The 27,822-nt window shown below is 49.7% G+C and overlaps 1 protein-coding gene across 1 annotated transcript in view; it reads right to left on the reverse strand.

Moving 5' to 3' along the window:
* cfap157 (cilia and flagella associated protein 157) overlaps positions 1 to 13,643 on the reverse strand; it is a 31,006-nt gene extending 17,363 nt beyond the window's left edge. Inside the window, exons 1-6 of the mRNA XM_072488701.1 lie at positions 13,462 to 13,643; positions 11,366 to 11,637; positions 7,414 to 7,567; positions 4,211 to 4,478; positions 2,257 to 2,387; positions 1,756 to 1,906 (exon numbers count right to left, since the gene is read on the reverse strand). Coding sequence (XP_072344802.1) covers positions 1,756 to 1,906; positions 2,257 to 2,387; positions 4,211 to 4,478; positions 7,414 to 7,567; positions 11,366 to 11,637; positions 13,462 to 13,577 — 1,092 coding nt within the window. The 5' untranslated portion in view covers positions 13,578 to 13,643. The remainder of the gene's footprint in view (positions 1 to 1,755; positions 1,907 to 2,256; positions 2,388 to 4,210; positions 4,479 to 7,413; positions 7,568 to 11,365; positions 11,638 to 13,461) is intronic.
* Positions 13,644 to 27,822: the final 14,179 nt, after the last annotated feature.

A 27,822-nucleotide genomic window follows, 5' to 3' on the forward strand; every position in this document is an offset into this window, starting at 1 on the left:
ATAACCCTGGGAATTACAGGCCAGTTAGTCTTACTTCGGTGGTAGGCAAAGTAATGGAAAGGGTACTGAAGGATAGGATTTCTGAGCATCTGGAAAGACACTGCTTGATTAGGGATAGTCAGCACGGATTTGTGAGGGGTAGGTCTTGCCTTACAAGTCTTATTGAATTCTTTGAGGAGGTGACCAAGCATGTGGATGAAGGTAAAGCAGCGGATGTAGTGTACATGGATTTTAGTAAGGCATTTGATAAGGTTCCCCATGGTAGGCTTCTGCAGAAAGTAAGGAGGCATGGGATAATGGGAAATTTGGCCAGTTGGATAACGAATTGGCTAACCGATAGAAGTCAGAGAGTGGTGGTGGATGGCAAATATTCAGCCTGGATCCCAGTTACCAGTGGCGTACCGCAGGGATCAGTTCTGGGTCCTCTGCTGTTTGTGATTTTCATTAATGACTTGGATGAGGGAGTTGAACGGTGGGTCAGTAAATTTGCAGACGATACGAAGATTGGTGGAGTTGTGGATAGTAAGGAGCGCTGTTGTTGGCTGCAAAGAGACATAGATAGGATGCAGAGCTGGGCTGAGAAGTGGCAGATGGAGTTTAACCCTGAAAAGTGTGAGGTTGTCCATTTTGGAAGGACAAATATGAATGCGGAATACAGGGTTAACGGTAGAGTTCTTGGCAATGTGGAGGAGCAGAGAGATCTTGGGGTCTATGTTCATACATCTTTGAAAGTTGCCACTCAAATGGATAGAGCTGTGAAGAAGGCCTATGGTGTGCTCGCGTTCATTAACAGAGGGATTGAATTTAAGAGCCGTGAGGTGATGATGCAGCTGTACAAAACTTTGGTAAGGCCATATTTGGAGTACTGTGTACAGTTCTGGTCGCCTCATTTCAGGAAGGATGTGGAAGCTTTGGAAAAGGTGCAAAGAAGATTTACCAGGATGTTGCCTGGAATGGAGAGTAGGTCTTACGAGGAAAGGTTGAGGGTGCTAGGCCTTTTCTCATTAGAACGGAGAAGGATGAGGGGCGACTTGATAGAGGTTTATAAGATGATCAGGGGAATAGATAGAAGGTGGAAGATATAGGAGGGATATCAGAGGTAGATTCTTTACCCAGAGAGTAGTGGGGGCATGGAATGCACTGCCTGTGGAAGTAGTTGAGTCGGAAACATTAGGGACCTTCAAGCAGCTATTGGATAGGTACATGGATTACGGTGATATAGTGTAGATTTATTTGTTCTTAAGGGCAGCACGGTAGCATTGTGGATAGCACAATTGCTTCACAGCTCCAGGGTCCCAGGTTCGATTCCGGCTTGGGTCACTGTCTGTGCGGAGTCTGCACGTCCTCCCAGTGTCTGCGTGGGTTTCCTCCGGGTGCTCCGGTTTCCTCCCACAGTCCAAAGATGTGCAGGTTGGGTGGATTGGCCATGATAAATTGCCCTTAGTGTCCAAAGTTGCCCTTGGTGTTGGGTGGAGGTGTTGAGTTTGGGTAGGGTGCTCTTTCCAAGAGCCGGTGCAGACTCAAAGGGCCGAATGGCCTCCTTCTGCACTGTAAATTCAATGATAATCTATGATTAATCTAGGACAAAGGTTCGGCACAACATCGTGGGCTGAAGGGCCTGTTCTGTGCTGTATTTTCTATGTTCTATGTTCTATGTTATATCTCTGTCACTTACCAGGTATCAAAGTAGGCATGCATTTCTACGCAGAGAGCAGCAATACTGAATCTACTCCTCAAATTGAAGTGGTTATTTACCTGCAGGGCATCTTTCAAAGCATAGGCAGCATCAGACAGGACTTTCTCCACCTGCTTCCTGCGCTTTTCCTGTTGTTCCATGACGCTCCTCTGATTCTCCAAATGAGATTGCTTTGTTTCCAACTGCTTCTTCAGAGAGATTATTTCTTCCCTGAAGATTACGGACAGGAGATTAGAGCAGGTAATATTCGAACACAACTGCTTAGGAGTGTTTCAGTGACTCATATTTAACATGGAGGCACATGATATGGCCATCAGATTTCTGTTGAACACATTACAATGACTTGGATGTTAGGCAGGTAAAGGCATGTTACATACAGATCAAGGGGAGCAAGGACTTGCAACGAAAGTGATTTTTTGGATCAATCCAGATTAAACTAAAGAAATAGGCCTAAAATCAGCAGGGATTACCCTGGATGTAGCTCCAGTTTGTCAAAAAATAAAATCTCTTGAAGCTAAGCAGACAGAGCCCATATAAACACAGCACTGGAATCCACTTACCTTAGAGATTCATTCTGTCCCTCGAGTTCCTTGATGGCCAACTCAAATTGCGGGATGAGCTTGTCCCTCAGTGCACAGTTTTCCAGTGATTCCCGCTGTTGTTTGCATTTATCAGTCAGCATTTGGATAACCTTAAATTGAAGCAACAAGTTACTCCAGTTGGTTGGAGGGAGGAAACGTATACAATGGTTAGGCTATTAAAATGAGAAGTAAATCTTCCTCAAAAGATGCTAGTTAAAGGTATCTCTTAGTGCAGTATTCCACCATATTGTCTGGCAGTGGGGAAAGGGCTAAGTGGTATCTTATGGGTTGCATGAAACAAAGTATCACAATAGACTTGAGAGAAAAATTGCACCCCCTGGGAATAATGACTGGGGCAGCCTAAACACAAAATTGGTTAAGGTTCAGGAAGTAGAGTGTAATGGTGAATGCTGTTTGGGGGGCTGGAGAGAAGTGTACAGTGATGGCCTCCAGGGATTGGTATTAGAACCACTGTGTTTAATACATATTAATAACCTGGACATGTGTATATGGGGCATAATTTCAAAGACTGCTTGTAACACAAAACTCAGGATAGTAGAAAACAGAGGGAAAAAGAGTCATAGACTTTAGGAGGACATAAACAGACTATGGAAATGCCAGATGAAAGATAACTCAGAGAAAAGTGAAAGAATAATGGGAGGCAATGGAACCTAATCTGTATAATTTTAAAGGGAGTACAGGAACATAGGGACCAGAGAGATTGTGTACAGAACTTTGAAGGTAGCAGGACAAGTTGACAAGGCTGTTGGCTACTTTAAAAAGCATACAAAAGAACAAATGTTATGCTAAGGCTTTATAAATAATTCCATTCCAGTATTGTGTCCAATTCTGGCCATCACACTTTAGGAATGATGTTACGGCCTTGGAAAGGGTGCAGAGGACATTTACTAGAATTGTACTAAGGACGTGGGACTTCGGTTTTGTGGAAAGGTTAGAGAAACTGGGACTGCCTTCCTCAGACTGTAAGAAGTCTTACAACACCAGGTTAAAGTCCAACAGGTTTGTTTCGATGTCACTAGCTTTCGGAGCCTGAGGAAGGAGCAGTGCTCCGAAAGCTAGTGACATCGAAAGAAACCTGTTGGACTTTAACCTGGTGTTGTAAGACTTCTTACTGTGCTCACCCCAGTCCAATGCCAGCATCTCCACATCATTCCTCAGACTGGAGAAAGGTAAGGGGTGATTTGATAAGGTATTCATAATCACGAAAGGGTTTGATGGACCAAATAAACAGAAACGGTTTCCACTAGTCGGTCATTAACCAGGGGACACATGCAAGATAACTGGCAGAAGAGCCACTTTGAATTATCATTTGGAATGCTCTACCTGAAAGGTAGAGGTGAATTGAATAGTGACTTTCGAAAGGAACTTGGATAAATACTTGTGTGGGGGGCGGGGCTGGCATTATGGGTATTAAATGCTGGCCAAACCAGCGACGGCCACATCCTGTAAATTAATTTTTAAAAGATTGCTAGTCTCCGAGACTAATTGGTAGCTCTTTCAAAAAGAGTTGTTTGGAACAAGCATGGTAGGTTAAATGGCCACCTTCTGTGCATCAAAGATATACAGGTTAGGTAGATTGGACATGATAAATTGCCGCTAAGTGTCTAAAGGTTCGGCAGGGGTTACGGGAATATGCGGGAGTTTGGAGCCCACGTAGGTTTCTCTTTCAAAGGGTTGGTGCAGACTCGATGGACTAAATGGCCTTCTTCTGCACTGTAGGGATTCTATCAGATACTATGATTACCATCTCCTCTTTAAAAACAGGTTTCTGTCCATCTTTCCCAAACTCCTTTTTCTGGCTACTATGAAGCACCTTGGGGCATTTCTCTGTTAAAGGTGCGTGATGTTGCCATTGAAAGCTGAGCAGTTCCCCCACTCCACAGAATACTTCCTTCCCAGAGAAATACCACACCTTCAGGTTGCTGAGGTTCTTCTTGGCCAGTTCTTTCTGACTCTCCTCCAAGAGCTGAACAGTTCGCTTCTGCATCTGTGTTTCCAATTTCAGCTGGTCATTCGCCTTGATTATTTTTACACTTTTCTCGGACACCTTTCCCAGCTGGCTGCTGATGGATGCATTTTCGCGGATGGCCCTTTTAGTCGTCTCTGCCACCTGCCTTTTTGAGATGCGACGGAACTCTGCAGCCACAGCGTTCACACGTGAAACCATCTCCTTCTTTAACCTACAGGAATAATGTTGCGGGTTAACTGTTACAGATTCGACCCCTACTTTGTGCCGGATTAGCTGGTGTCCCTTTCATTCGGTGACTGAATTACTTCAATGGAATTGTGTCCTTTGGGCTAATGAAAGGAAAATAAATCATCAGGTAGATGAGGGTAGAGCAGTTGATGTGGTGTATATGGATTTCAGCAAAGCGTTTGATAAGGTTCCCCACGGTAGGCTATTGCAGAAAATACAGAGGCTGGGGATTGAGGGTGATTTAGAGATGTGGATCAGAAATTGGCTAGCTGAAAGAAGACAGAGGGTGATGGTTGATGGGAAATGTTCAGAATGGAGTACAGTCACAAGTGGAGTACCACAAGGATCTGTTCTGGGGCTGTTGCTGTTTGTCATTTTTATCAATGACCTAGAGGAAGGCGCAGAAGGGTGGGTGAGTAAATTTGCAGACGATACTAAAGTCGGTGGTGTTGTCGATAGTGTGGAAGGATGTAGCAGGTTACAGAGGGATATAGATAAGCTGCAGAGCTGGGCTGAGAGGTGGCAAATGGAGTTTAATGTAGAGAAGTGTGAGGTGATTCACTTTGGAAGGAATAACAGGAATGCGGAATATTTGGCTAATGGTAAAGTTCTTGAAAGTGTGGATGAGCAGAGGGATCTAGGTGTCCATGTACATAGATCCCTGAAAGTTGCCACCCAGGTTGATAGGGTTGTGAAGAAGGCCTATGGAGTGTTGGCCTTTATTGGTAGAGGGATTGAGTTCCGGAGTCGGGAGGTCATGTTGCAGCTGTACAGAACTCTGGTACGGCCGCATTTGGAGTATTGCGTACAGTTCTGGTCACCGCATTATAGGAAGGACGTGGAGGCTTTGGAGCGGGTGCAGAGGAGATTTACCAGGATGTTGCCTGGTATGGAGGGAAAATCTTATGAGGAAAGGCTGATGGACTTGAGGTTGTTTTCGTTGGAGAGAAGAAGGTTAAGAGGAGACTTAATAGAGGCATACAAAATGATCAGGGGGTTGGATAGGGTGGACCTGTTCTGTATTTCCACATTATCCAGTTTTTTGTAAACTTGTATCTAATAGCACATTTAACACATTTTATTTAACCGCAATATTATTTCCAGGACAGTATTTTTAAAACAGCCGCAGAAAACACGAGAAAGAATTGTGTAAAAAAGGGATAGTGGAGAACCTGGGAAATGCATAAATGCTTTTTTTTTTTGTTTGGCTCAAACCGTGAGATGTCAATTCTGGGAACTGGAACTCTCCTTCCTGTTTTTGGCAACCAGTCTCAGCTTGGATACAGCATGCATTTATACACGTAAAACCTCCCGAGTGTACAAATACTGACACAACACCAGCTATCCTTGTGATCTTAAGCGAAACTGTCAGCTGACTGTCAAATTATGAATGACGGGAGCAGTGCTGCAATTTGCTTCAGCTTTACACTGCCGGTATCAGAGGAAAATATTAATTAGGGTTCTCGCTTCGAAACCCTGATGGTAAACATTAGCTTGTAGATGCCAGGTGAGGACACAATCTGACTTAGCAGCAATGTCCCAGGGACAAGCAGCTTGTCGCCACCCTATGATGAATGTAAGAAATGGTCATATTTTATATTTTATGCAGTAATGCTATCAAAACCCTGGGTTAAGATGCATACAGACAGTATAACTGTTAGAGCAGTGATTAAAGTGTCGTAAAGGTGAGGTAATCATTGATTTGTAGGTGAAGTGTTCTGCCAATTGACCTCGAGAACCATTTACCGGTTTCTAGATAGCTAGCTAATGGAATATTATTTAGGTTGGAGGGTCTCTGGGGTGTAGGTAATTTAAGAGGGGTATTGTGTTTGATCCTGGCTAAACACGTCATGGGATGTCTTGTAAGAAGAGACAAAACAATGCCTTATGCTTTGGGTACAGATGATGTAGTTAATGGAGGAGCCAGGGTCTGTCTGGAGAGTCAGTAGTTTCTAGAACTCTAATCTGAACAGCGGTGTTTCAGTTTGGACCTGAAAGGTTCTCCCTCCAAAGATTCTGCACAGAGAAAAGTAAGTAGAAACCTGTTGTTAACTTTATTCATGAATCGTATTTAAAATATATTTGATTTGCTTAATTGGAATATAGTGGCAGGTTTAGGAAGTACGTTACTTAAGAACTGTTTTAACTGTGCACACATTGTTGAATATAGTTGGGCAGTTTGAGAAAGCGGTTACAAAACATACAGGGCTTTACAAAAGGACGCATAGAGTTCAAAAGCAAGCAAGTTATGACAAAAATTTTTAATGACTGGCTCAGCAATAATTCAAATGCTGTGTCCAATCTGGGCACTGAAATTTAGGAGAATGGGGAAAGTTTATTGGAGAAGGTGCAGAAAGGATTTAGGCGACTGGGCGAGAGACTTAAGTTATGTGGATGGAAGTTGGGGTTCGTCTCATTACTGCGGAGAAGGTGGAGAGGAGATATGATTGAGGTGTTCAAAATTATGAGGGGCCTGGACAGAGTAAAGAGAAACTCTTCCCATTGGCAGAAGGGTCGGGAATCGAGGGAGAACAAGGATTTAAGGTAATTGGCAAAATAAACAAACAAAGGAGACACAAGGGAAAACTTCTTTCCAATCAGAAAGCTGATATGACCCGAATTGCACTGCCTGAAAGGATGGGGGAAGTACATTCAATCAGGGCTTTCTAAAGGGAATTAAATAGAACAGAATGAAGTAAAATAATGAAAGGAAAGTAATTGAAGAGCCTGGAAAAAAGGAAAGAGGAATGGAGCTAGCTGTATTGCTGCCTAGGCCAAATGGTCCCCTTCTGTGCTGTAACCATTCTACGATTCTATAAAAGTAGAATGTCAACTTGGGCAGATTACTGAAGGGTTGCTGACACCATTGGAAAACATGACAGGAAGAGCTGTGCTAGAAAGAAAATGAAATGTCTTACCTATCTTTATCCACCACTGCTCTCCTCTCCAAGTCATAAATAATTTCACTGTGCTCGTGCTCCTGATTCCTTAACTGTTCCTCAAGTCCAGCAAACCTTGCCATGAATTCCTCCTTCTGAACTCGAAACTCCTCAAGAGCATCCAGCTTCCCAGCTGTAAAACAGGAGTGGAAAGAACAGACTTATTTTATATCACAAGTTCGGATAGTGGCACAGTGTACATTTGCCGTAACAGGCTTTTTAACATGAACTTGTATCATGTAGTCGTGTTGGCCTTCCCCTTTGCCGACTTCTCTACATAGGGAGGGAAATCACAACACTGGTCACTCCCACCTTAGGGTTCGCTTTAATGGAGGCAGTGGGATCTCAATTGTTAGTGGGAGAGCCAGTAGGAGCCCCCGCATCACCTTCTTAGGGGAAATCCCAGCAAATTAAGTCAGCAAATGCCACTCAGACACTTAACTGGACAGCAGTGGACCCTCCCCAGGATCAAGGAGCCTGAGAGCGGAAGGTCCACCTGCTAAGAACTCTACTGAACAGCATGGCCACTGGAGAGATAGGATGGCACCCACCCGAGGTCTAGTTTTGTTGCTGGATCCCAGGCTACTGGTGACTGGTGTCGAGGAGGGTCATGGGAGAAGGGCTCAGTGGCTCAGGGAGGGGGTGGCTCTCAGCTGCCCCCATCTTTCCTGATGCCCGGTCTATTGAACAGGAATTGAAGAAGGAACCCCTCCCTGGGAACCCCACACAGGTTTGCTTGTCACGCTCTCTGCATGGTGCATCTTCCATGGCGGCAAGGTGACTTTGCACCGTAGACCTGACTGGGGTAGCAATTGGGTCCCCAGCTACCAACCTCCTGACCGATTAAATAGCACCACCCCTGACAAACTCTCCATGGGATAGTACACAAGATTCTGCCCAATGTTTCAGATTGATGACCTTGCATCAGAACTGTAAAAATTAGAGATGTATTACACAAATACAGAGGCAGGGAAAGAAAGCTGTGGAGAAAAGGAGTACAGGAGAGGTTTGTGATAGGGTAGAAGACATGAGAGATTAGGACATAAATCAGGAGTGTGATACCATACTCTCCGCTTGACTGGATGAGTGCAGCTCCAACAGCACTCAAAAAACTTGATATCATTCAGGCAAAGCAGTCTGCTTGATTGGCACCCCATTCATAAACATTCACTCCCTCCACCGATAAACAGTTGCAGCAGTGTGTACCATCTACAAGATGCACTGCAGGAACTCACCAAGACTCCTTAGACAACACATTCCAATCCCACAACCACTACCATCTAGAACCATCTATAAGGATAAAAGGCAGCAGAAACATTAAAAAAACATCACCTGAAAGTTTCTCTCCAAGCCACCCACTCTCCTCATTCGGAAATAGATTGCTGGTTCCTTGACTGGGTCAAAATCCTGGAACTCCCTCCCTAATATCATCGTACCTCATGGATTGCAGCAGTTCAGGAACGCAACTCACCACCACCTTCTCAAGGGCAATTAGAGATGGGCAATAAATGTTGGCCTAGCCAGTGATGCCCACATGCATTCATAAAAAAATACAGGAATGAATGGAGCTTAAGAGGAGGTAGAGGACAGCTGATGCTGTGGGAAGGGGAAGGTTTGCTCCAGAATGATTGAACAGAGAACAGTGTGTCAGGGGAATTATCCCTATGGAATGCTGACGGAGAAGTGGAATGGAAGATGTATTTAATGGTGACATCACATTGGAGATGATGGAAATGGTAGAGAATGATCTGTTGAATGTGGAGTAGAAGGCAAAGCTAAGGATTCCCTATCCTAATTTTAGAGAGCGAGGAATGGGGCAGACCTGGTTGAAGGCGCTATCAACCCGTGGGGATGGGGGAAGAATCATTGGCTGAGGAAAAAAAAAAGACATAGAATCAATAGTGCAGAAGGAGACCATTCGACCCATTGAGTCTGCACCGGTCTTTGGAGAGAGCACCCTACCTAAGCCCATACCTCCACCCTACCTAAGCCCATACCTGCACCCTATACCCACACATCCACCCTATCCCCGTAACTCCACCTAACCTTTTTTGGACACATAGCCAATCCACCTAACCGGCACATCTTTGGACTGTGGGAGGAAACCGGAACACCCGGAGGAAACCCACGCAGACACGGGGAGAATGCGCAGACGCCGCACAGACAGTGACTCAAGCCGGGAATCGAACCTGGGACCCTGGAGCTGTGAAGCAACTGTGCTAACCATTGTGCTACCGTGCTGCCCGATCAGAAATGCTGGCATTGAAATAGACGCCTTTGAAATAGAGGCAACAGAGATGAAGAATGTAATGCAGTCTTTACAGTGAGTGGAGTGGGAAAAATGTAATCCAGGTTGCCAAGGGAGTCAGTGAGTTTATAGCATATATTGATCGACAGTCTATTTTTAGAAATAGAAAGTCGAGGGAAGGGAAGACTTGGAGATGAATCATGTGAAAGCGATGGCAGGGTGAAAATAGGAAGCGAATTTGCTGAAATTTTCCAATTCAAGGTGAGTGCAGGAATTGGTGCAGATATAGTCATCAGAAACCGGGAAAAAAGGGCGAGGGAAAGTAGGACTGGAACAAAAATCATTCAGTATATCAATCAAAAAGTCAGGCATAACGAGCAACCATAAGGGTTCCTGCAGCATCAACTTTTATTTGGAGAAACTGAGTGGACTCATAGGAGAAGCTGTTCACCGCAATGAAAGATTCAGGCAGGCAGAGGAGGGGGCGGATGAGGACTGGTTCATGATCTGTTCAAGGAAGAAGCAGAGGGCACTTAAGGCTGCCCTGGTTGTGGTTGGAGCTGAGCATGAACTGAATGTCGAGGGTGAAGAGTAAGAATCCATACAATGCAGAAGGAGGCCATTGGGCCCATCGAGGCAGCACCAACCCTCCGGAAGTGCACCCTACCTCAGTCCGCCTCTCCTGTCCCCAAACGCAACCCCAAAGCTGCACATCTTTGGACAAAAGGGGTAATTTAGCATGGCCAATCCACTTAACCTGCACATCTTTGGACTGTGGGAAGAAACCGAAGCACCCGGAGGAAGCCCACGCAGGTACAACAGTCACCCAAGCCAGAATCGAACCTGGGTCCCTGGTGCTGTGAGGCAGCAGTGCTAACCACTGTGCCACTGGACCAGGACATTGTTAAAAGAAGCAGATGGCACTGAATGAGTTTGATCTTCTCACTATGAGATGAGGTCAGTGATAGTCTCGGTCTGAGGGTGGCAGGAGGGGGCATTGTGCCTCCACAAGGTAGTGGCCACAATAGCCAAACAACAGCATAAAATAAATAAATAAAATAAACAGCAGGTACACCAGATTAATCTCTGGGATGACACGATTGTTTTATGGGGCAAAATTAAGGAATCTGGTCCTGTATTCGCTAGAGTTTTGAAGAATGAGAGGTGATCTCATTAAAATGTACAAACCTCTTACAGGGTGTGACAGAGTGGATGTGGATAGAATGGTTCCCCTGACTTGCGAGTCTAGAACCAGCGAACGCAGTCTCAGAATAAGCAGCAGGTCACTTAAGACTGAGATGAGGAGGATTTCTTCACTCAGAGGGTGATGAATCTTTGGAATTTTCTATCCCGGAGGGCTGTTTGAGACAGGAATCGATAGATTTCTGGATACTGACATCAAGGGATATGGGGATAGTAGGGAAAGTGGTGCAAGAGGTTGATGATCATCATGATCTGTTTGAATGGGAGAGCAGGCTTGACGGGTCGAATGGCCTACGCCTGCTCTTAGTTCTTATGTTCCTACCCTTGTCAATTGTTTTAATGAAAATCTTGGGGTTTATCCTGTGAACACTGTTATCTGCTATTCTGTTAATGCAACTAAAATTACTGAAAAATTCCACAAAAATTATTACTTTTTATTATAGATCACAAATCAAATAAAAATCCCTCAATATTCTATACCTAAAATCATATTTTCAGATGTGAGCTGATCCTTTGTTTCCTGAAACTCTTGGTGTAAATGTGTCAGCTGAGTTTCATAGGCATCCTTCTCATTGTCCTTGGCTTGTTTCAAACCAATTAACTTGTCGTTCAGGTCAGCAATTTCGTCAATTTTTTGATTTAGACCCTTCTTCAGGTAGGCGATGACATCGTGCAAATCTTTACCAAGCTGCTCTTGCTTTTCAGCAGTGTCAAATTTTGTTACCTCCAGTTCATCCAATCTCTCCTGGTACCTTAACAGTATCACATTATTATACATTGATAAGAATCAGCACAAATAATGGTGGCAATATTTTCTGTAATCCTTACAGGGATATGGTATTTATAGAATATTTGAAGATTGTCTTACTCTTTGTCATTCTACTCTGAACTGTTACACAAGAAATGTGTGGTAGTCACTTCACAGCCATTCACATCCTGCAGGTTAGGCGCTCAGAAGTAATAACCATTAAATACTCTTCAATCTGCCCTATTTTCCTTTATCCATAGATTCATACAGACAAAGTTCTAGTGGTGTCAGACGTTTTTGTACTTTGCTCCACTAGCCACTGAGCTCAGATAGTAAATGACAGCAGACAATTGGCATTCAGGAGCATTACAGGTAACATCATGACCCTCAACATCCATCTAATGATATGTTCTATTCAAACTCCAGGTGAGTTTCTAATCCCAAATTCTCCTCGTCACAAAGAACAGATACTTTCTCATTTAGATCACCACCTCCACCCTATCGCAGTTTATCCATGCTTTTGTTACCCGCAGACTGGATTAACCCAAAACTTTCCTGGCCAGTCCTCCATTATCCACCTTCCGTAAACTGGGCAGCATATTGACACAATGGTAGCACTGCAGCCTCACAGCACCAGGGACCCTGGTTCAATTCCGGCCTTGGGTGACTTGTGTGGAGTTTGCACTTTCTCCTTGTATCTCCGGTTTCCTCCCACAGTCCAAAGGTGTGCAGGTTAGGTGGATCCACACCCCCTGCCCAGGGACAGGCAGGCTGCCCACACACCCCCAGCCCAGGGGAAAGCTGCCCACACCCCCAGCCCAGGGGAAGGCTGCCCACTCCCCCAGCCCAGGGGAAGGCTGCCCACATCCACACCCCCAGCCCAGGCCCCGGCTGCCCACACTCCGAACCCAGGCACAGGTGCCCACACCTGCAGCCCAGGGACAGGCTGCCCACACCCCCACACCCAGCCCAGGGATAGGCTGCCCACACCCCCAGCCCAGGCACAGGCTGCCCACACCCCCAGCCCAGGGACAGGATGCCCACACCCCCAGCCCAGGGGCAGGCTGCCCACACCCCCACACCCAGCCCAGGGACAGGCTGCCCACACACCCAGCCCAGGGACAGGCTGCCCACACACCCAGCCCAGGGACAGGCTGCCCACACACCCAGCCCAGGGACAGGCTGCCCACACCCCCAGCCCAGGGGCAGGCTGCCCACCCCCCCACACCCAGCCCAGGGGCAGGCTGCCCACACCCAGCCCAGGGACAGGCTGCCCACACCCCCAGCCCAGGGACAGGATGCCCACACCCCCAGCCCAGGGGCAGGCTGCCCACACCCCCACACCCAGCCCAGGGGCAGGCTGCCCACACCCCCACACCCAGCCCAGGGACAGGCTGCCCACACCCCCCGGCTAGGGACAGGCTGCCCACACACCCAGCCCAGGGGCAGGCTGCCCACACCCGCAGCCCAGGAATAGGCTGCCCACACCCCCAGCCCAGGGGCTGGCTGCCCACACCCGCAGCCCAGGAATAGGCTGCCCACACCCCCAGCCCAGGGGCAGGCTGCCCACACCCCCAGCCCAGGGGCTGGCTGCCCACACCCCCAGCCCAGGGGCAGGCTGCCCACACCCCCAGCCCAGGGGCAGGCTGCCCACACCCCCAGCCCAGGGGCAGGCTGCCCACACCCCCAGCCCAGGGACAGGCTGCCCACACCCCCAGCCCAGGGACAGGCTGCCCACACCCGACCCCCAGCCCAGGGACAGGCTGCCCACACCCCCAGCCCAGGGACAGGCTGCCCACACCCCCAGCCCCCCTCGGGCCGCACTCACTTGGCCAGCGTGCCCTCCAGATCTTTGATCTGGACCATGTACAGCTCCCTCTCGATGACGGTCAGCGGCTCTGGTTTCTCATCGGCCAGGACGCGACCTTTCTTTTTGGTCGGCATGTTTGCCCTGCTGCCGGCAGTGCCGCTTCCCCGCTCCCTCCCGGCCGCCGGCCCGTTGCTAGGAGCCGCCTTTCCCTAGCAACCGGATTATCCCCGGCGCATGCGCACGGCGCGGCGGGGAGGGGAACTCTCGCGATATTTCATTCTGAAACCACGTGCCTGTGGTTCCAATCCTGCAGCTGCAGCAGAGTTTGGTGTGTTCCCCATTCATCTGATAGACATGTCAACAGGAGTCTGTGACACAGTTTGTTAAATATAGGCACGTCAGGAATGTGTTTCACCTCTTTGCGTGGTCCCAGACTGCTTGGATCATAAATTATTCAGAGAATCATAGAATTTGCAGTGCTGAAGGAGGCCGTTCGGCCCATCGAGTCTGCACCGTCAGTTGGAAAGAGCGCCCGACCCAAGCCCACGCCCCCTACCCCCGTAAACCCACGTAACCTTTTGGACACTAAAGGGGCAATTTAACGGTCTTCCGGTGGCGGCCACGGTGTGAGTGGTCGCAGACAGAGCAGCTCCTGCTCCACGGCATAGGAAAGAGCTCTTTTTACTCGATATCGGGTGTAATTTCGACAAAAAGGTGCAGTTGGAAGGTCGGAGGAGGAGTAGGTTTCCCCCCCCCCCCATCCCCCCCGGGAGTGCTATGTCTGCTGGTTGCCAAACCCGGCAGAAGACGGTGAGGGACCTCCTGGCCAAGGAGTTGGAGGAAGCCTGTGGCGCCGCAGCTAATGGAAGGATGGCGGAGGGGGAAGGGCTGGTGCAAGTCGGAAAGCCCCAGGTGGAGCAATTGATTTATCAAGGAAGAGTTCCGCCAGCAGAGGAAGGCGATGCTGGAGGACCACTTGAAGGCCATCGAAGGGGTTGTGGCACCCCTGAAGAGCTCGATGGAGCGGGTGGAGAAACGTATGGAGGTGCAGTGGTCACAGATCCGACAGACTGAAGGTGCGATCTCGGGTCCTAGCTATCGAATGGTGGTATTGGAGGTGGGGCTCTTAGGAGACCTTTGCAAGACATTGAGGGCAAAGGTGAAAGAGCAGGACAACAGTTGAAGAAGACCGAACTTGCGGATGGTGGGCCTGCCTGAAGGAGTAGAAGATGTGAGTGCCATGAGGTACGTGTCAAAGATGCTGGTGGGGCTGGTGGCAGAGGGGGTGCTGGATAAGGCCCCTGAAGTGGGCAGAGCGCACAGGTCTCTGAGGCAGCAGCCTAGAGCTGGGGAGTCATCGTGGCGGTGATCGTGAGACTCCACAAATTTGTGGAGAAAGAGAAGATTGCGTTGGGCCAGGGAGAAACGCACCTGCGAATGGGACGGGAACACGGTGCGAATATATCAGGACATTGGAGCCGAGTTGGCAACATGGCGTGCGGGGTTCAACAAAGCCAAGGTGGTGCTGTATCAAAGAACAAAGAACAAAGAAATGTACAGCACAGGAACAGGCCCTTCGGCCCTCCAAGCCCGTGCCGACCATACTGCCCGACTAAACTACAATCTTCTACACTTCCTGGGTCCGTATCCTTCTATTCCCATCCTATTCATATATTTGTCAAGATGCCCCTTAAATGTCCCTATCGTCCCTGCTTCCACTACCTCCTCCGGTAGTGAGTTCCAGGCACCCACTACCCTCTGCGTAAAAAACTTGCCTCGTACATCTACTCTAAACTTTGCCCCTCTCACCTTAAACCTATGCCCCCTAGTAATTGACCCCTCTACCCTGGGGAAAAGCCTCTGACTATCCACTCTGTCTATGCCCCTCATAATTTTGTATACCTCTATCAGGTCGCCCCTCAACCTCCTTCGTTCCAGTGAGAACAAACCGAGTTTATTCAATCGCTCCTCATAGCTTATGCCCTCCATACCAGGCAACATTCTGGTAAATCTCTTCTGCACCCTCTCCAAAGCCTCCACATCCTTCTGGTAGTGTGGCGACCAGAATTGAACACTATACTCCAAGTGTGGCCTAACTAAGGTTCTATACAGCTGCAACATGACTTGCCAATTCTTATACTCAATGCCCCGGCCAATGAAGGCAAGCATGCCGTATGCCTTCTTGACTACCTTCTCCACCTGTGTAGCCCCTTTCAGTGATCTGTGGACCTGTACTCCTAGATCTCTTTGACTTTCAATACTCTTGAGGGTTCTACCATTCACTGTATATTCCCTACCTGCATTAGCCCTTCCAAAATGCATTACCTCACATTTGTCCAGGTTAAACTCCATCTGCCATCTCTCCGCCCAAGTCTCCAGACAATCTAAATCCTGCTGTATCCTCAGACAGTCCTCATCGCTATCCGCAATTCCACCAACCTTTGTGTCGTCTGCAAACTTACTAATCAGACCAGTTACATTTTCCTCCAAATCATTTATATATACTACAAAGAGCAAAGGTCCCAGCACTGATCCCTGTGGAACACCACTGGTCACAGCCCTCCAATTAGAAAAGCATCCCTCCATTGCTACCCTCTGCCTTCTATGGCCTAGCCAGTTCTGTATCCACCTTGCCAGTTCACCCCTGATCCCGTGTGACTTCACCTTTTGTACTAGTCTACCATGAGGGACCTTGTCAAAGGCCTTACTGAAGTCCATATAGACAACATCTACTGCCCTACCTGCATCAATCATCTTAGTGACCTCCTCGAAAAACTCTATCAAGTTAGTGAGACACGACCTCCCCTTCACAAAACCATGCTGCCTCTCACTAATACGTCCATTTGCTTCCAAATGGGAGTAGATCCTGTCTCGAAGAATTCTCTCCAGTAATTTCCCTACCACTGAAGTAAGGCTCACCGGCCTGTAGTTCCCGGGATTATCCCTGCCACCCTTCTTAAACAGAGGAACAACATTGGCTATTCTCCAGTCCTCCGGGACATCCCCTGAAGACAGCGAGGATCCAAAGATTTCTGTCAAGGCCTCAGCAATTTCCTCTCCAGCCTCCTTCAGTATTCTGGGGTAGATCCAGAATCCTGGTATCGTCGGTGGATCAGGTTTGGGGTGCTCTACCCGGCGAAGTTATGGGTGACGTTCGAAGGCCGGGAATATTACTTCGAGACCCCAGAAGCGGCTGAGGAATTCATCAAGGAGCATAAACTGGGAGAGAACTGAGTTGAACACTCTGGGGTGCTTGCATTTTGTAATGGTTGGGAATACGGTTGAAGTTGGGGTAGTGATTGGGGGCTTTACTTTTCCTCCGATCTGGAGGGGGTTCTTTTTCGGGTCTGTTATTTATTGTTGGGTTGATAAAGGGTAGCAGAGGTGAAACGTTTAAGTGGCAATGGATGTTCCCATCCATCCCCTCTTGTTTCATGGGGCTGTTTGTGTTCTATCTCTTGTTTGTTTGCTCTCGGGGGAGGTGACCTGAAGTTCAGGCTGAGTATTTTATTTGGATGGGGGAGGGTAAGGTCAGCAGGGAGCCTTCTTCCCTGAGTGGAGGAGTGTGTGTGGGGGGGGGGGTCATTGGGAGGAGCCTTTGAGCAGGGGCCACCATGCTCTCAAGTAATGCTGGTAAATGGAAGTGGGGTAGAAAGCCAAGAGAGGTGGCCGTGGGGGTGGAAGGGGGAGGGCCAGGGCTGGGTGGATTTATGAAAAGGATGGGTATGGTGGATCCGTGGCACTTTCAGAACCCAGGGGAAAGGGAGTATTCCCTCTTCTCACATGTCTATAAGGTGTATTCCAGGATTGACTATTTTGTGGTGAGTCGGGTGATTTTGGTTGGGGTGGAAGGGCCAGAGTATGGGGGGATAGTGATTTTGGACTATACGCCCCACTGGCTGGAGATTCAGCTTGGATTGGGACGGGAGCAGAGGCCGGGGTGGAGGTTTGATTTGGGGTTGTTGGCGGTTGGAGGCTTTTGTGACAAGGTGCGGGCGACAATTAAGGATTATGTGGAGTAGAATCAGAATGGGGAGGTGTCGGCGGCCATTTTTTGGGAAGAGCTAAAAGTGGTGACCCGAGGGGGAGATTATTTCATTCAAGGCTCATGCGGATAAGGAAAGAAGGGAGGAAAATGACCGTCTAATGAGCGAGATAATGGAGGTGGATAGGGAGTACTCGAGGGGGCCCACCACGGAGGGATTGGCGAGGAGGAAGAAGTTACAGGGGCAATTTTATAGGTTGACAGCGAGGAGGGCGGTAGGGCAGCTGCGTAGAGCAAGAGGGGTGCAGTAGGAGTATGGGGAAAAGCTGAGCCGCATGCTGGCGCACCTGCTGCGGAGGTAGGTCACGTCCAGTGGTGGCGGAGCCGGGGAAGATAAATGAGGCGTTTAGGGAGTATTACAAGGAATTGTACAGGGCGGACCCGGGGGTGGGGGGGGTGGGGGTAGGGGGGAGAAGAGGGGGACAGGGGGGGCGGTTTTTAGACGAGCTGGAGTATCCTCAGCTGGAGGAAGGAAAGAGGCAGGCGCTGGAGGAACCACTCGGGTTGAGGGAGGTGCTGGATAGTATCAGGGGAATGAAGTTGCGGAAGATGCCGGGGCCGGATGGATATCCGGCGAAATTTTATGAGGCGTTGGTGACAGACCTGGCACCGCATCTCTTGGTGGCGTTTAACGAGGCGCAGGAGAAGGGGATGCTGCCGGAGACGGTGATGCAGGCAGTGATTACGTTAATCCCGAAAAGGGGAAGGACTCAATTGAGTGTGGAACGTATAGGCCCATATCGCTGTTGAATATAGATGTGAAAGTGCTGGCTAAGTTGTTGGCGGGAAGGATGGAAGGTTGTGTCCCGGGGGTAGTTGCGGATTGGCCTCCTCTGCACGGTAGCATTGTGGATAGCACAATTGCTTCACAGCTCCAGGGTCCCAGGTTCGATTCCCGGCTGGGGTCACTGTGCGGAGTCTGCACGTCCTCCCCGTGTCTGCGTGGGTTTCCTCCGGGTTCTCCGGTTTCCTCCCACAGTCCAAAGATGTGCGGGTTGGGTGGATTGGCCATGCTAAATTGCCCTTAGTGTCCAAAATTGCCCTTAGTGGGGTTAGGCTGGAGGTGTTGACCTTGGGTAGGGTGCTCTTTCCAAGGGCCGGTGCGGACTCGATGGGCTGAATGGCCTCCTGCACTGTAAATTCTATGACCTATGATCAAACAGGCGTCGTAAAAAACAGTCAGCTCTTGAGTAATGTAAGGAGGTTTTTAAATGTAGTCATGAATCCGTCGCGAGCCCAGGTACCGGGTGGAGTGGCGGTACTTGTTTGAGATTCTGGGAAGGCTTAGGTTTGGGCCATGGTTTGTGGCAAGGGTGTGTTGCTATATGTGGCACCGAGGGCGAGTGTGCGGACGAATAACAAGAGCTCAAGGAACTTCATGGGGAACAAGGCAGGGGTGCCCTCTGTCGCCACTGTTGTTTGCGCTGAACCTGCATCATTATTATTGAGTGGCGAATGTGGAAAAGGTCCGGCGAAGGTAGGAAGGAGAGGGGGCGGAATGGGTTAGGATGGAGGAGGAATCTTGTGTAGAGGGTTCCATCTCTGCTACTCCACTACTGGGCCGATATCTGGGGTTTGAGTATCTGTGTGTGTCTCTCTCCAGCTGGCACTGAAACTTCAGAGGCCAGGGGATGCCGCACTGGGACACCTCCACGGGAGAGAGCACTGAATCAAGCCTGCCGTTTATCCCTAACCGGAAGCCTGAGGCTTATATCACACAGATATCCAGACCCCCACCAATGCCCAGGTGATTCTCTCTCTTGCCGGTGGTGCAACACCCACCCGGTTCCTACTTCGCTGGAGTAGCTTTCCCAAGAGAGAGAATAGGACACTGCTGTTTATTACCTAACCAGCAGCCTGTCCTGAGTGAATTGTTCAAGATGACCCTAGATTCTCGAACCCGGAATTAAGGTGAGGAATATCTTAACAATGACTTGGTCAGAGATCGCTGGTGAGAGATTGAAGAATTTAAACGACTCCAATTGTCAGCAAATCAAGGTTTATTGCAAAACCCAGGTCAAAATCATCAAACAGAAGAAATTATAATAAAATCTTAAACTCTAACACAAACTAAGTCTATTCAGAAAGTACTATAACGGACACAACGTAAAATCTTATTGTTACACAGTTTTAGCAATGACACAGAACACAAATCAAGTCCCCTTCCCCAAAGCCTCAACCACTATCAAGGTCAAGGGAGTTTCGCAAGCTGCTGCAGGGTACTTACAGTCACAGGCTGCAGGAGGTCAAGTCAAAGGTGGAGAGGTCAAGCCAAGAGACCCTCAATCGAAACACAGCCCCTTTTATATCCGTTTTACCTGGCCTTTTCCTGTGTTCGGCCAGCCCCTTTTGCATTGAATTGGTAAGGTTTAAAAGTTCCCGCTGGTCCCGCCCCCTTTGAGCCGGTCAGAGCTGTCGACTTCCGGGTTTTCCTCCCCCTTTGCGTTGTATCGGTCCAAGTTTAAAGTTCCCGCTGGTCCCGCCCCCTTTGAGCCGGTCAGAGCTGTTCGCTTCCGGGTTCTCCTCGCAGGTCCGCTCCTTCCAGCCAGGCAGACCTGCCGCGATTTGAATTTGGCGCCGACTCCGCCCCCTCCACCCAGTGAGTTCCTGCCGGTGGCTTCTGTCAGGATTGGAGTACCTCCCCCAGGTCCGCCTCCAACTTGGTTTTTTCTACCGTTTATCTTCAAGGGGCTTTTCCAGCGCAATATACTGAGCCCAGACAGTCTGCTTTTTGGGATAACAAGGTTAAGCTCTCTTGTGAAGATTTTCAAAGTCTTCCAGCTGCTCCGGAGATGGCTGCTATTCTCACCTTGCTATGTTGATGGGGTGTTAATTGGATTCTGCTCTGGTGGAGGCCAAGTCATTTACATCTGCATGGGGCTATGACCATCCCATTGTCCTGCTTGCAGGCAGGCCCCTTACAGCATTACCATGCCCCTTTGTCTGTGTTTTAATCTCATCTAGTTGTCTGGCTCCTTCTTCCTTGTAGCTCCTGGGGGGGTTTGTAAATACCTATGCCCCTACTCAGCTCAGCGGACCAAGCCTGCTGGGAAATTTGGTTACGTTCCCTTGGCTGAAAAGTGTCCAGTTTACAGTCTCTGGGTTTTATCCTTGGGCAGTCCAAAAAGGGCCGAATTGCCCGAAAACCTTACACTTGTAAGGAGACCAGCTTAAGAGTTGCCAATGGTGCCGAGTAGGTATTCAGGGAGCCCGGGGGTGCAGTCCACGGTAAAGATCTGGAACCAGTTGAGGAGGCACGATAGGACGGAGGGGATGTCAGAGTTAACGCCGATGTGTGAGAATCATGGGTTTGAGCCAGGGGTGGGGGAGGATGGATAGCATGTATAGGAGGTGGAGAGAAGTGGGGCTGGTCAAGGTGAGGGATCTGTATTTGGAGGAAGGGTTTGCTAGTCAGGAGGAGCTGAGGGAGAGGGTTGAGCTCCCGAGAGGGAGGGAGTTCAGCTACCTGCAGGTAAGGGACCTTGCGTGTAAGGCTTGGAAGGAGTTCCCTAGGTTGCTGAGGTACACCCTGCTGGAGCGACTGCTGCTTCTGGATGTGGAAGGGGAGGGAAGAAATGGAGATAAGGCGGCTGGGAGAGCAGGGAAGTGAGCAGGTGGTGAAGATCAGGATGAAATGGGAGGGGAGATCAATTGAGGAGTATGGAGTGAGGCATTGCGTAGGGTAAATGCGACCTCCTCGCGCGCAGGGATGAGCCTGATACAGTTAAGGTGGTGCACGGGGTATCAGGCAAGAATGAGTGGGTTCTTCCGGGGGGTGGCAGATGAGTGTGAGAAGTGTGGGCGGGGGCCAGCGAATCACGTGGACATGTTCTGGGATTGCGAAAAGTTGGAGAGATTCTGGAGTGTTCGCAATCCTAGCCAGAATAGTGGAAGAGGAGTTGGAGCCGGACCCTTTGGTGGCGATATTTGGGTTTTTGGAGAAGCAGGAGCTCATGGAGAGGAGGAAGGCCGATGTCGTGACCTTCGCCTCTCTGATTGCAGGGCGGCGGATTTTACTGGAGTGGCGGTCGGCATCGCCACCAGGGGTAGCGGCAGTATTGGGCAACCGGTATGATTTCCTGCAGCTGGAAAAAATAAAGTACGAGCTGAGGGGCTGAACCGAAGGGTTTGAAGCAAGGTGGGGATGTTTGTGACCGTGTTTGAGCAGTTGCTCGTCGCATGCGGGGGGTGAAAAGGGGAAAAATTTGTACAAACTGTTGATTGTTCGGAAGTATGTTTCCGAGTTTGTTTATGTGTTATAACTATTTTTTATATACGTTTATAATAAAATAAATTTTTTTAAGAAAAGGGGTAATTTATCATGGCCAATCCACCTAACCTGTACATCTTTGGACTGTGAGAGGAAACCGGAGCACCCGGAGGAAACCCACGCAGACACAGGGAGAACGTGGTGACTCCGCACAGTCACCCGAGGTCGGAATCAAACCCGGGACCCTGGAGCTGTGAGGCATTGTGCCACTTCATATGTGCTGGAGGTGTGTTACGGTTCAAAGTCCCAGTTGGTAGCATGCACTTTTTAGGCTCATAGAGTTTTACAGCACAGAAAGAGGCCCTTTGGCCCAATGTGTCCGTGCCGGCCATCAATTACCGATCATAATAAAAGCAAATTACTGCGGATGCTGGAATCTGAAATGAAAGAGAAAATGCTGGAAAATCTCAGCAGGTCTGGCAGCATCTGTAGGGCGAGAAAAGAGCTAACGTTTCGAGTCCAGATGATTCTTTGTCAAAGCTCATAGCTTTGAGCTTTGACAAAGAGTCATCGGACTCGAAACGTTAGCTCTTTTCTCTCCCTACAGATGCTGCCAGACCTGCTGAGATTTTCCAGCATTTTCTCGTTCGTATCAATTACCTATCTATTCTAATCCCGCTTGTCTGCACTTGGCCCGTGGCCTTGTACGCTAGGGTGTTTCAAGAGCTCATCTAAATGCGCCATAAATGTTTCGGCCGTTCCCGCCTCTCCCAACCTTTCAGGCCGCGAGTTCCAGATTCCCACCAGCCTCTGGATGAAAATAGTTTTCCTCAAATCCTCTCTCAACACCTGGCACCCTCCCCACATCCGCTCTTTGTGATTGTTCCTCAGCATTCCCTGGCACCCACCAGCACAACCCTTTCATGTCCAGGTGCAGGGCCCACACATGCCACCTGCTATAGACCTGACCTATCAAGCATGTGGCTCACAATGCCCTCTCTTTGTTCCTGCAACAGAAGATAGCCCATAATAAGCAGGAAAGGGCCAAGACGGAGGGGGGGGGGGGGGGGGGGATGCCAGAGATCCAAGTACTCAATCCCTATGAGGTGCGGGTCCAGGAAATGGTGGGGTAGTCCAAGGAGAGAGCACTCATGGACACCGAGGTTGCCCATCCACCACAGAACTGAGGATCCACTGCCTCTTCACCCAGATGGACCTGCCTCGTGAATTGTTCTGGTCAGACAAAATGAGTCTTCCCTCTCACTGACCAGATTGTCCATTGTCTCGCAGAATCTCCATCTGTTACCAGGTGATGCAGGAGGAGGAGGAGGCCTCGGTGGTGGAGTTGAAAGGTAAGTGGGAGGAGGAGTTGGGAGAGGAGATCGAAGAGGGGACGTGGGCAGATGACCTAGGGAGGGTGAACTCTTCCTCTTCATGCGCGAGGCTCAGCCTCATACAGTTTAAGGTGCTGCACAGGGCACACATGACCAGGACAAGGATGAGCAGGTTCTTTGGGGGTGAGGACAGGTGTGTTAGATGCTCAGGGAGCCCAGCAAATCACACCCATATGTTCTGGGCATGCCCAGCGCTGGAGGAATTTTGGAAGGGTGTAGCGAGGACGGTGTCGAGGGTGGTAGGATCCAGGGTCAAACTGGGCTGGGGGCTCGCAATATTTGGGGTGGCAGAGGAGCCGGGAGTGCAGGAGGCAAAAGAGGCCGGAATTCTGGCCTTTGCGTCCCTGGTAGCCCGGCGAAGGATTCTCCTTCAGTGGAAAGATGCGAGGCCCCCAAGCGTGGAATCCTGGATCAGCGATATGGCAGGGTCCATTAAATTGGAGAGGGTGAAATTCGCCTTGAGAGGGTCGGTACAAGGGTTCTTTAGGCGGTGGCAACCGTTCTTAGACTTTCTGGCAGAACGATAGACATTGGTCAATGGCAGCAGCAGCTCGGGGGGGGGGGGGGTTTACTTTATTTTTGTTTATGTTATTTACACTGGAAGGGTCTGAGGGGGTGTATACACCTGTTGTCTTAAGTCGGGGTGTTAATGTTAATTTATTATTTAGGTAAGGGGGGGAGGGGCTTGGGGGTTGCTTTTTTAGATTGTGTTTTGTACTTAACCCTGTTGGGTTCTTTTTTCTTTCTCATTTTGTTATTGATATTTTATGAAAACCTTTAATAAAAATTATTTTTTTTAAAAAAAAGAATCTCCATCTGAAGAGGCCGGGCCATCCGGAGTTGTTCCCCTCCACATGCCACCCAAGAGACTAATTCGGAGGAGAGCTCCGATGAGACCACCATCGAGGTGTCACAGCTCCCACCCCCACCTTCCACCAGCACAGAGACACGCGCCTCAGTGGGTGACATTAGTGCACAGGATTCCAGGGCACAATCTGGTGCGCACAACACAGTTGCTGATGCACATAGAACGTCCGAGGGAGACGGCAGTCGGAGATTTGCTGGATCCCAGGACACAGCTGGGTACCGGCCAGAATCCCGAGCCTCTGGACAAGGTTGTCCCAGAGCTGATGCAGACGATAGACCAGAGCCGTGACATTCAGGAGGGGGTTGTCAGCGACATTCCAGTGACTACAAAGCCGATTGGAAGAGTCCAAAAGGCTTTGGGCACAGTAATTAGTGCCGACAATGCACCGCACCGAGGCACTGAGGCCAATACTGCAAGGGTGGCGGCCACAGTGAAAATCTCTTGGAGCATGACGACCATATCTTGAGTGGTGGTGCCCAAGGCATGGTTCAATTTGTGATGACCATGGCTGAGAGCCTCGACATCATGTCCCAGACACATGAGGGACATGTTTCAGAAGCAGGTGGACATTGCCGAGGCACAGTCACTGAGGAGTATCGCGGAGGGCATGGACACCATGGCGCAGACAATGCGGAGCCGCCAGGACTGGCAGAGGGAGATGACTCAGAAGCTTCTGGAGCTCAGTCCAGCTGCTCCTCTGTCCCATGAGTCCCTCAGAGGTCTGCCGGCACCTTCAGGGAGGAGGAAATACTGGAGGCCAACCCGGGGCCTGCCAACAAGGTGACAACGGCGGTCTCCAATTATTCCGAATCACGCCCTCCTGACACCGGCGCACCGCAAGGGCAGTGGGCAGAACAGGGTGGCACGGTGACGTCTGTGGCCCTGCATAGTTGGCCGGGGCTCTCTGGCTCCAGGGCCTCCAGAGCTCGTCCGCCAAAGCATAGAGTGGGGAGAGGGAACGAAATGGGGGGAGGGGGGATGATCAGAGGGAAGGATTATTAGGGAGAGGGAGGAAAATAGGCGAGGGGAATGGGGCAGAGGAGGGGAGTTGGGGGGGGGGGGAAGGGAGGGTATTTCAGGGAGGTTGAACTGATGGACACAGCCTCAACCTTGGAGAATCTGTTGAGGGCCTCCCTGGTTCTGCCATCGGATCCTTGTCGTATTTTCAGCAGTTTCAATGAAAGCCTGGGTGGCAACATGGGCCTTATATAACGGGTCTCTGCCTTGGTCTCAGGCCTCCGCACAAGCATTATTAGCCATGAATTCAACTGGTATCCCTTGTCCCCCACGAGCCTACCCGTCATCACAGGGTGGTCCTCAAAGACAGCAGGGACTTCTGAGTGGCCCAGGATGTAGCTGTCATGCACAGTGCCTAGGTAGAGGTAACAGACCCGCATGATAAGGAGGCGGTGGTCGCACACTCTATACATTCAGGGAGTGGAACCCCTTCCTGGTAATATAGGGCATTCCCTAATGCCCCAGTGCCGCAGGATGACAGGATTGCCCCCTGAACCTAGGGCTTCCCGGCAATGGCAGACAAACCTGTAGCCTGGACATCTTGCTGGGCCTGGTCCAGGTTGAGGGTGATTATAGTTGAGCGCCTGGGCATACCGAGAATCCGTCACCTCCCGGATACACCTGTGGATTGTAGATTGTAAAATCCCAGACAAATCCCTGCTCGGTGGAATAACTGCTAAGGGCTGCAGTGGCCTCCGCGGCCACTGGGAGCAGGTGTCCTCCTTGGGTGCCAAGTCCATAAGGATGGGACACAGTTGCCGCACTGTCTATCTGCTGAGACACAGTGATCGGCATCACATGGTGTCTATCAGCTCACTGAATGACCAATGACGCCTGTACATCTTGGGCCGTCACTGGTCTCCCCTCTGGGTCCCTTCTCAGCCTGATGGGCGACCGGGCCTTCAGGGTGTGTGGCGACCCTCTGCACATGGGGTGCCGCCTCCAGCCTATGTTTTCGCTGATGCCTTCTCCAGTGTCTGCGCACCACGGCTGTGACCAGCAATGTGAGGGCAGCCTCTGCAGGAACAACTCCAGCAAACATTTTTTGATCTGGGAGGAATTGGAGGAGAGAGAGACCAATAATCAGTTAGAGGTCCCATCCCGGGAGCCTCAAATCCCCCAAGCCTCCCCCACCCTTACCTGCGCCCCTTTTCTCAGAGTGCCTTCCAGTGAGCCAGTTGTGCTAGCAAACCCCCCGGCTACATCAGGAGCCCCTAGAACCCAGATCTCTGCTGGGAACACTAGGGAGGCCGTGCCCAGGTGATCTTCCCTGATCCACACACTTACCCTTTGGTTGCAAGAAGATCCACATTGCTGAAGCCCTGCTCTTTAATGTTTGATTGTTGGTGGCTGCCTCTATGGTGCTGACGTCCCAAGAGTACAGACTCACTGTTCAGGCATCAAAGTTCACTTGACATGCTCTGAAACTAATCATCCTCTGAAACATGGCACGTGTGTCCTCGAGGAGGCACTTGAGTGTTGAGGAGTGTGAAGTGCTATTATTACAACTAACAAAGCTAATTTCTCATTTGAAATAGCCATCAGCTGTGACGCTAGAGGCTGCTCACAGTCATAGGGAGTGAATTTGACTTTCGGGATAGAAACCACAGCAGGGCTCTGTCCTGGGAGGGTTTGGTGGGACAGACAGGCTGCAGATGTGGTTGCCCCGGTTATGGGTCTCCACAATATTTTAAGATGGCTTGAAACCTCACAGGTGCAAAGCCCCTCACTCTCTTCCCAGCCCAGGGGTGACCCCCACCCCAGAACGCTTCAGCCCCCTCCCCCAACCAAGCCTAACCCCCTTGAAGGGTCCCCGCAACCCCTCCGAGCACTGGGGCAGCAGCTCTGGTGCCCTTGAGCTGTATGCCAGGAGGTGGAAATGGCTGCTCACCCCCTCACTACCCCTCAGCAGCTTCATCTTTTTGAAAGGAGCACTGAACGACACCCGTGCGATTTCTCGCCGGGGAGTTGGTTAATTCCGTGCGGCCGCTGCATTTGACACCAATCTCGTTAATGAGATTGAAACAAATGCAAATGAGGGTCAATGATATTCTTGCCATTTTGGGACGAGATCTGGAACTCGCCATCGGGAGGGAGCCGGGTGAATTGCATAATGGTTCGGGCCGGGAGGGAATCACGATTTTAGCCTTTTCTGCCCAGATCGGCACCCAGCGCAATGCGGTGGTTAAATGGTTAAATTGCACCCAAGTACTTTTTTGCATGAAGCTGGCTTTATTATGGAAATGATTAGGGAGTCTGCTTTTTTTCAATGAAGCACTTCCTGTTTCCCACTACCCCGTCTCTGGATTGGTTAATTTGAATCATACTTTGAAATACTAAGAACGTGCACTTATTGCATAGAATTTACAGCAGAGAGGCTATTCAGCTCATCTGTTCCATGGAGTGTCTCTCTCTGACGGAGGCAGTGGCAGAGTGGTATTGACACTGGGGTAGTAATTCAGAGACCCAGAATAATGCCCTGGGATCCCAGGTTTAAAACCAACCAGGGCAGATATTGAAATTTGAATTTTTTTAAAAACCAGGAAAGATATTCTAACGATGACCAAGAAAACATTGTGTGGAGATGCCGGCGTTGGACTGGGGTGAGCACAGTAAGAAGTTTTACAACACCAGGTTAAAGTCCAACAGGTTTGTTTCGATGTCACGAGCTTTCGGAGCGCTGCTCCTTCCTCAGGTGAAAACATTGACAGATTGTCGTTAAAAACCCATCTGGTTCATTAATGTTCTTTAGGGGAGAAAGTATACTTCGGTAGCATGGTGGCACAGTGGTTAGCACTGCTGCCTCACAGTGTTAGGGACCTGGGTTCTATTCCGACCTGGAGTC

Source organism: Scyliorhinus torazame, chromosome 22 (genome assembly GCF_047496885.1).
Source record: "Scyliorhinus torazame isolate Kashiwa2021f chromosome 22, sScyTor2.1, whole genome shotgun sequence".
Classification (NCBI taxonomy): domain Eukaryota; kingdom Metazoa; phylum Chordata; class Chondrichthyes; order Carcharhiniformes; family Scyliorhinidae; genus Scyliorhinus; species Scyliorhinus torazame.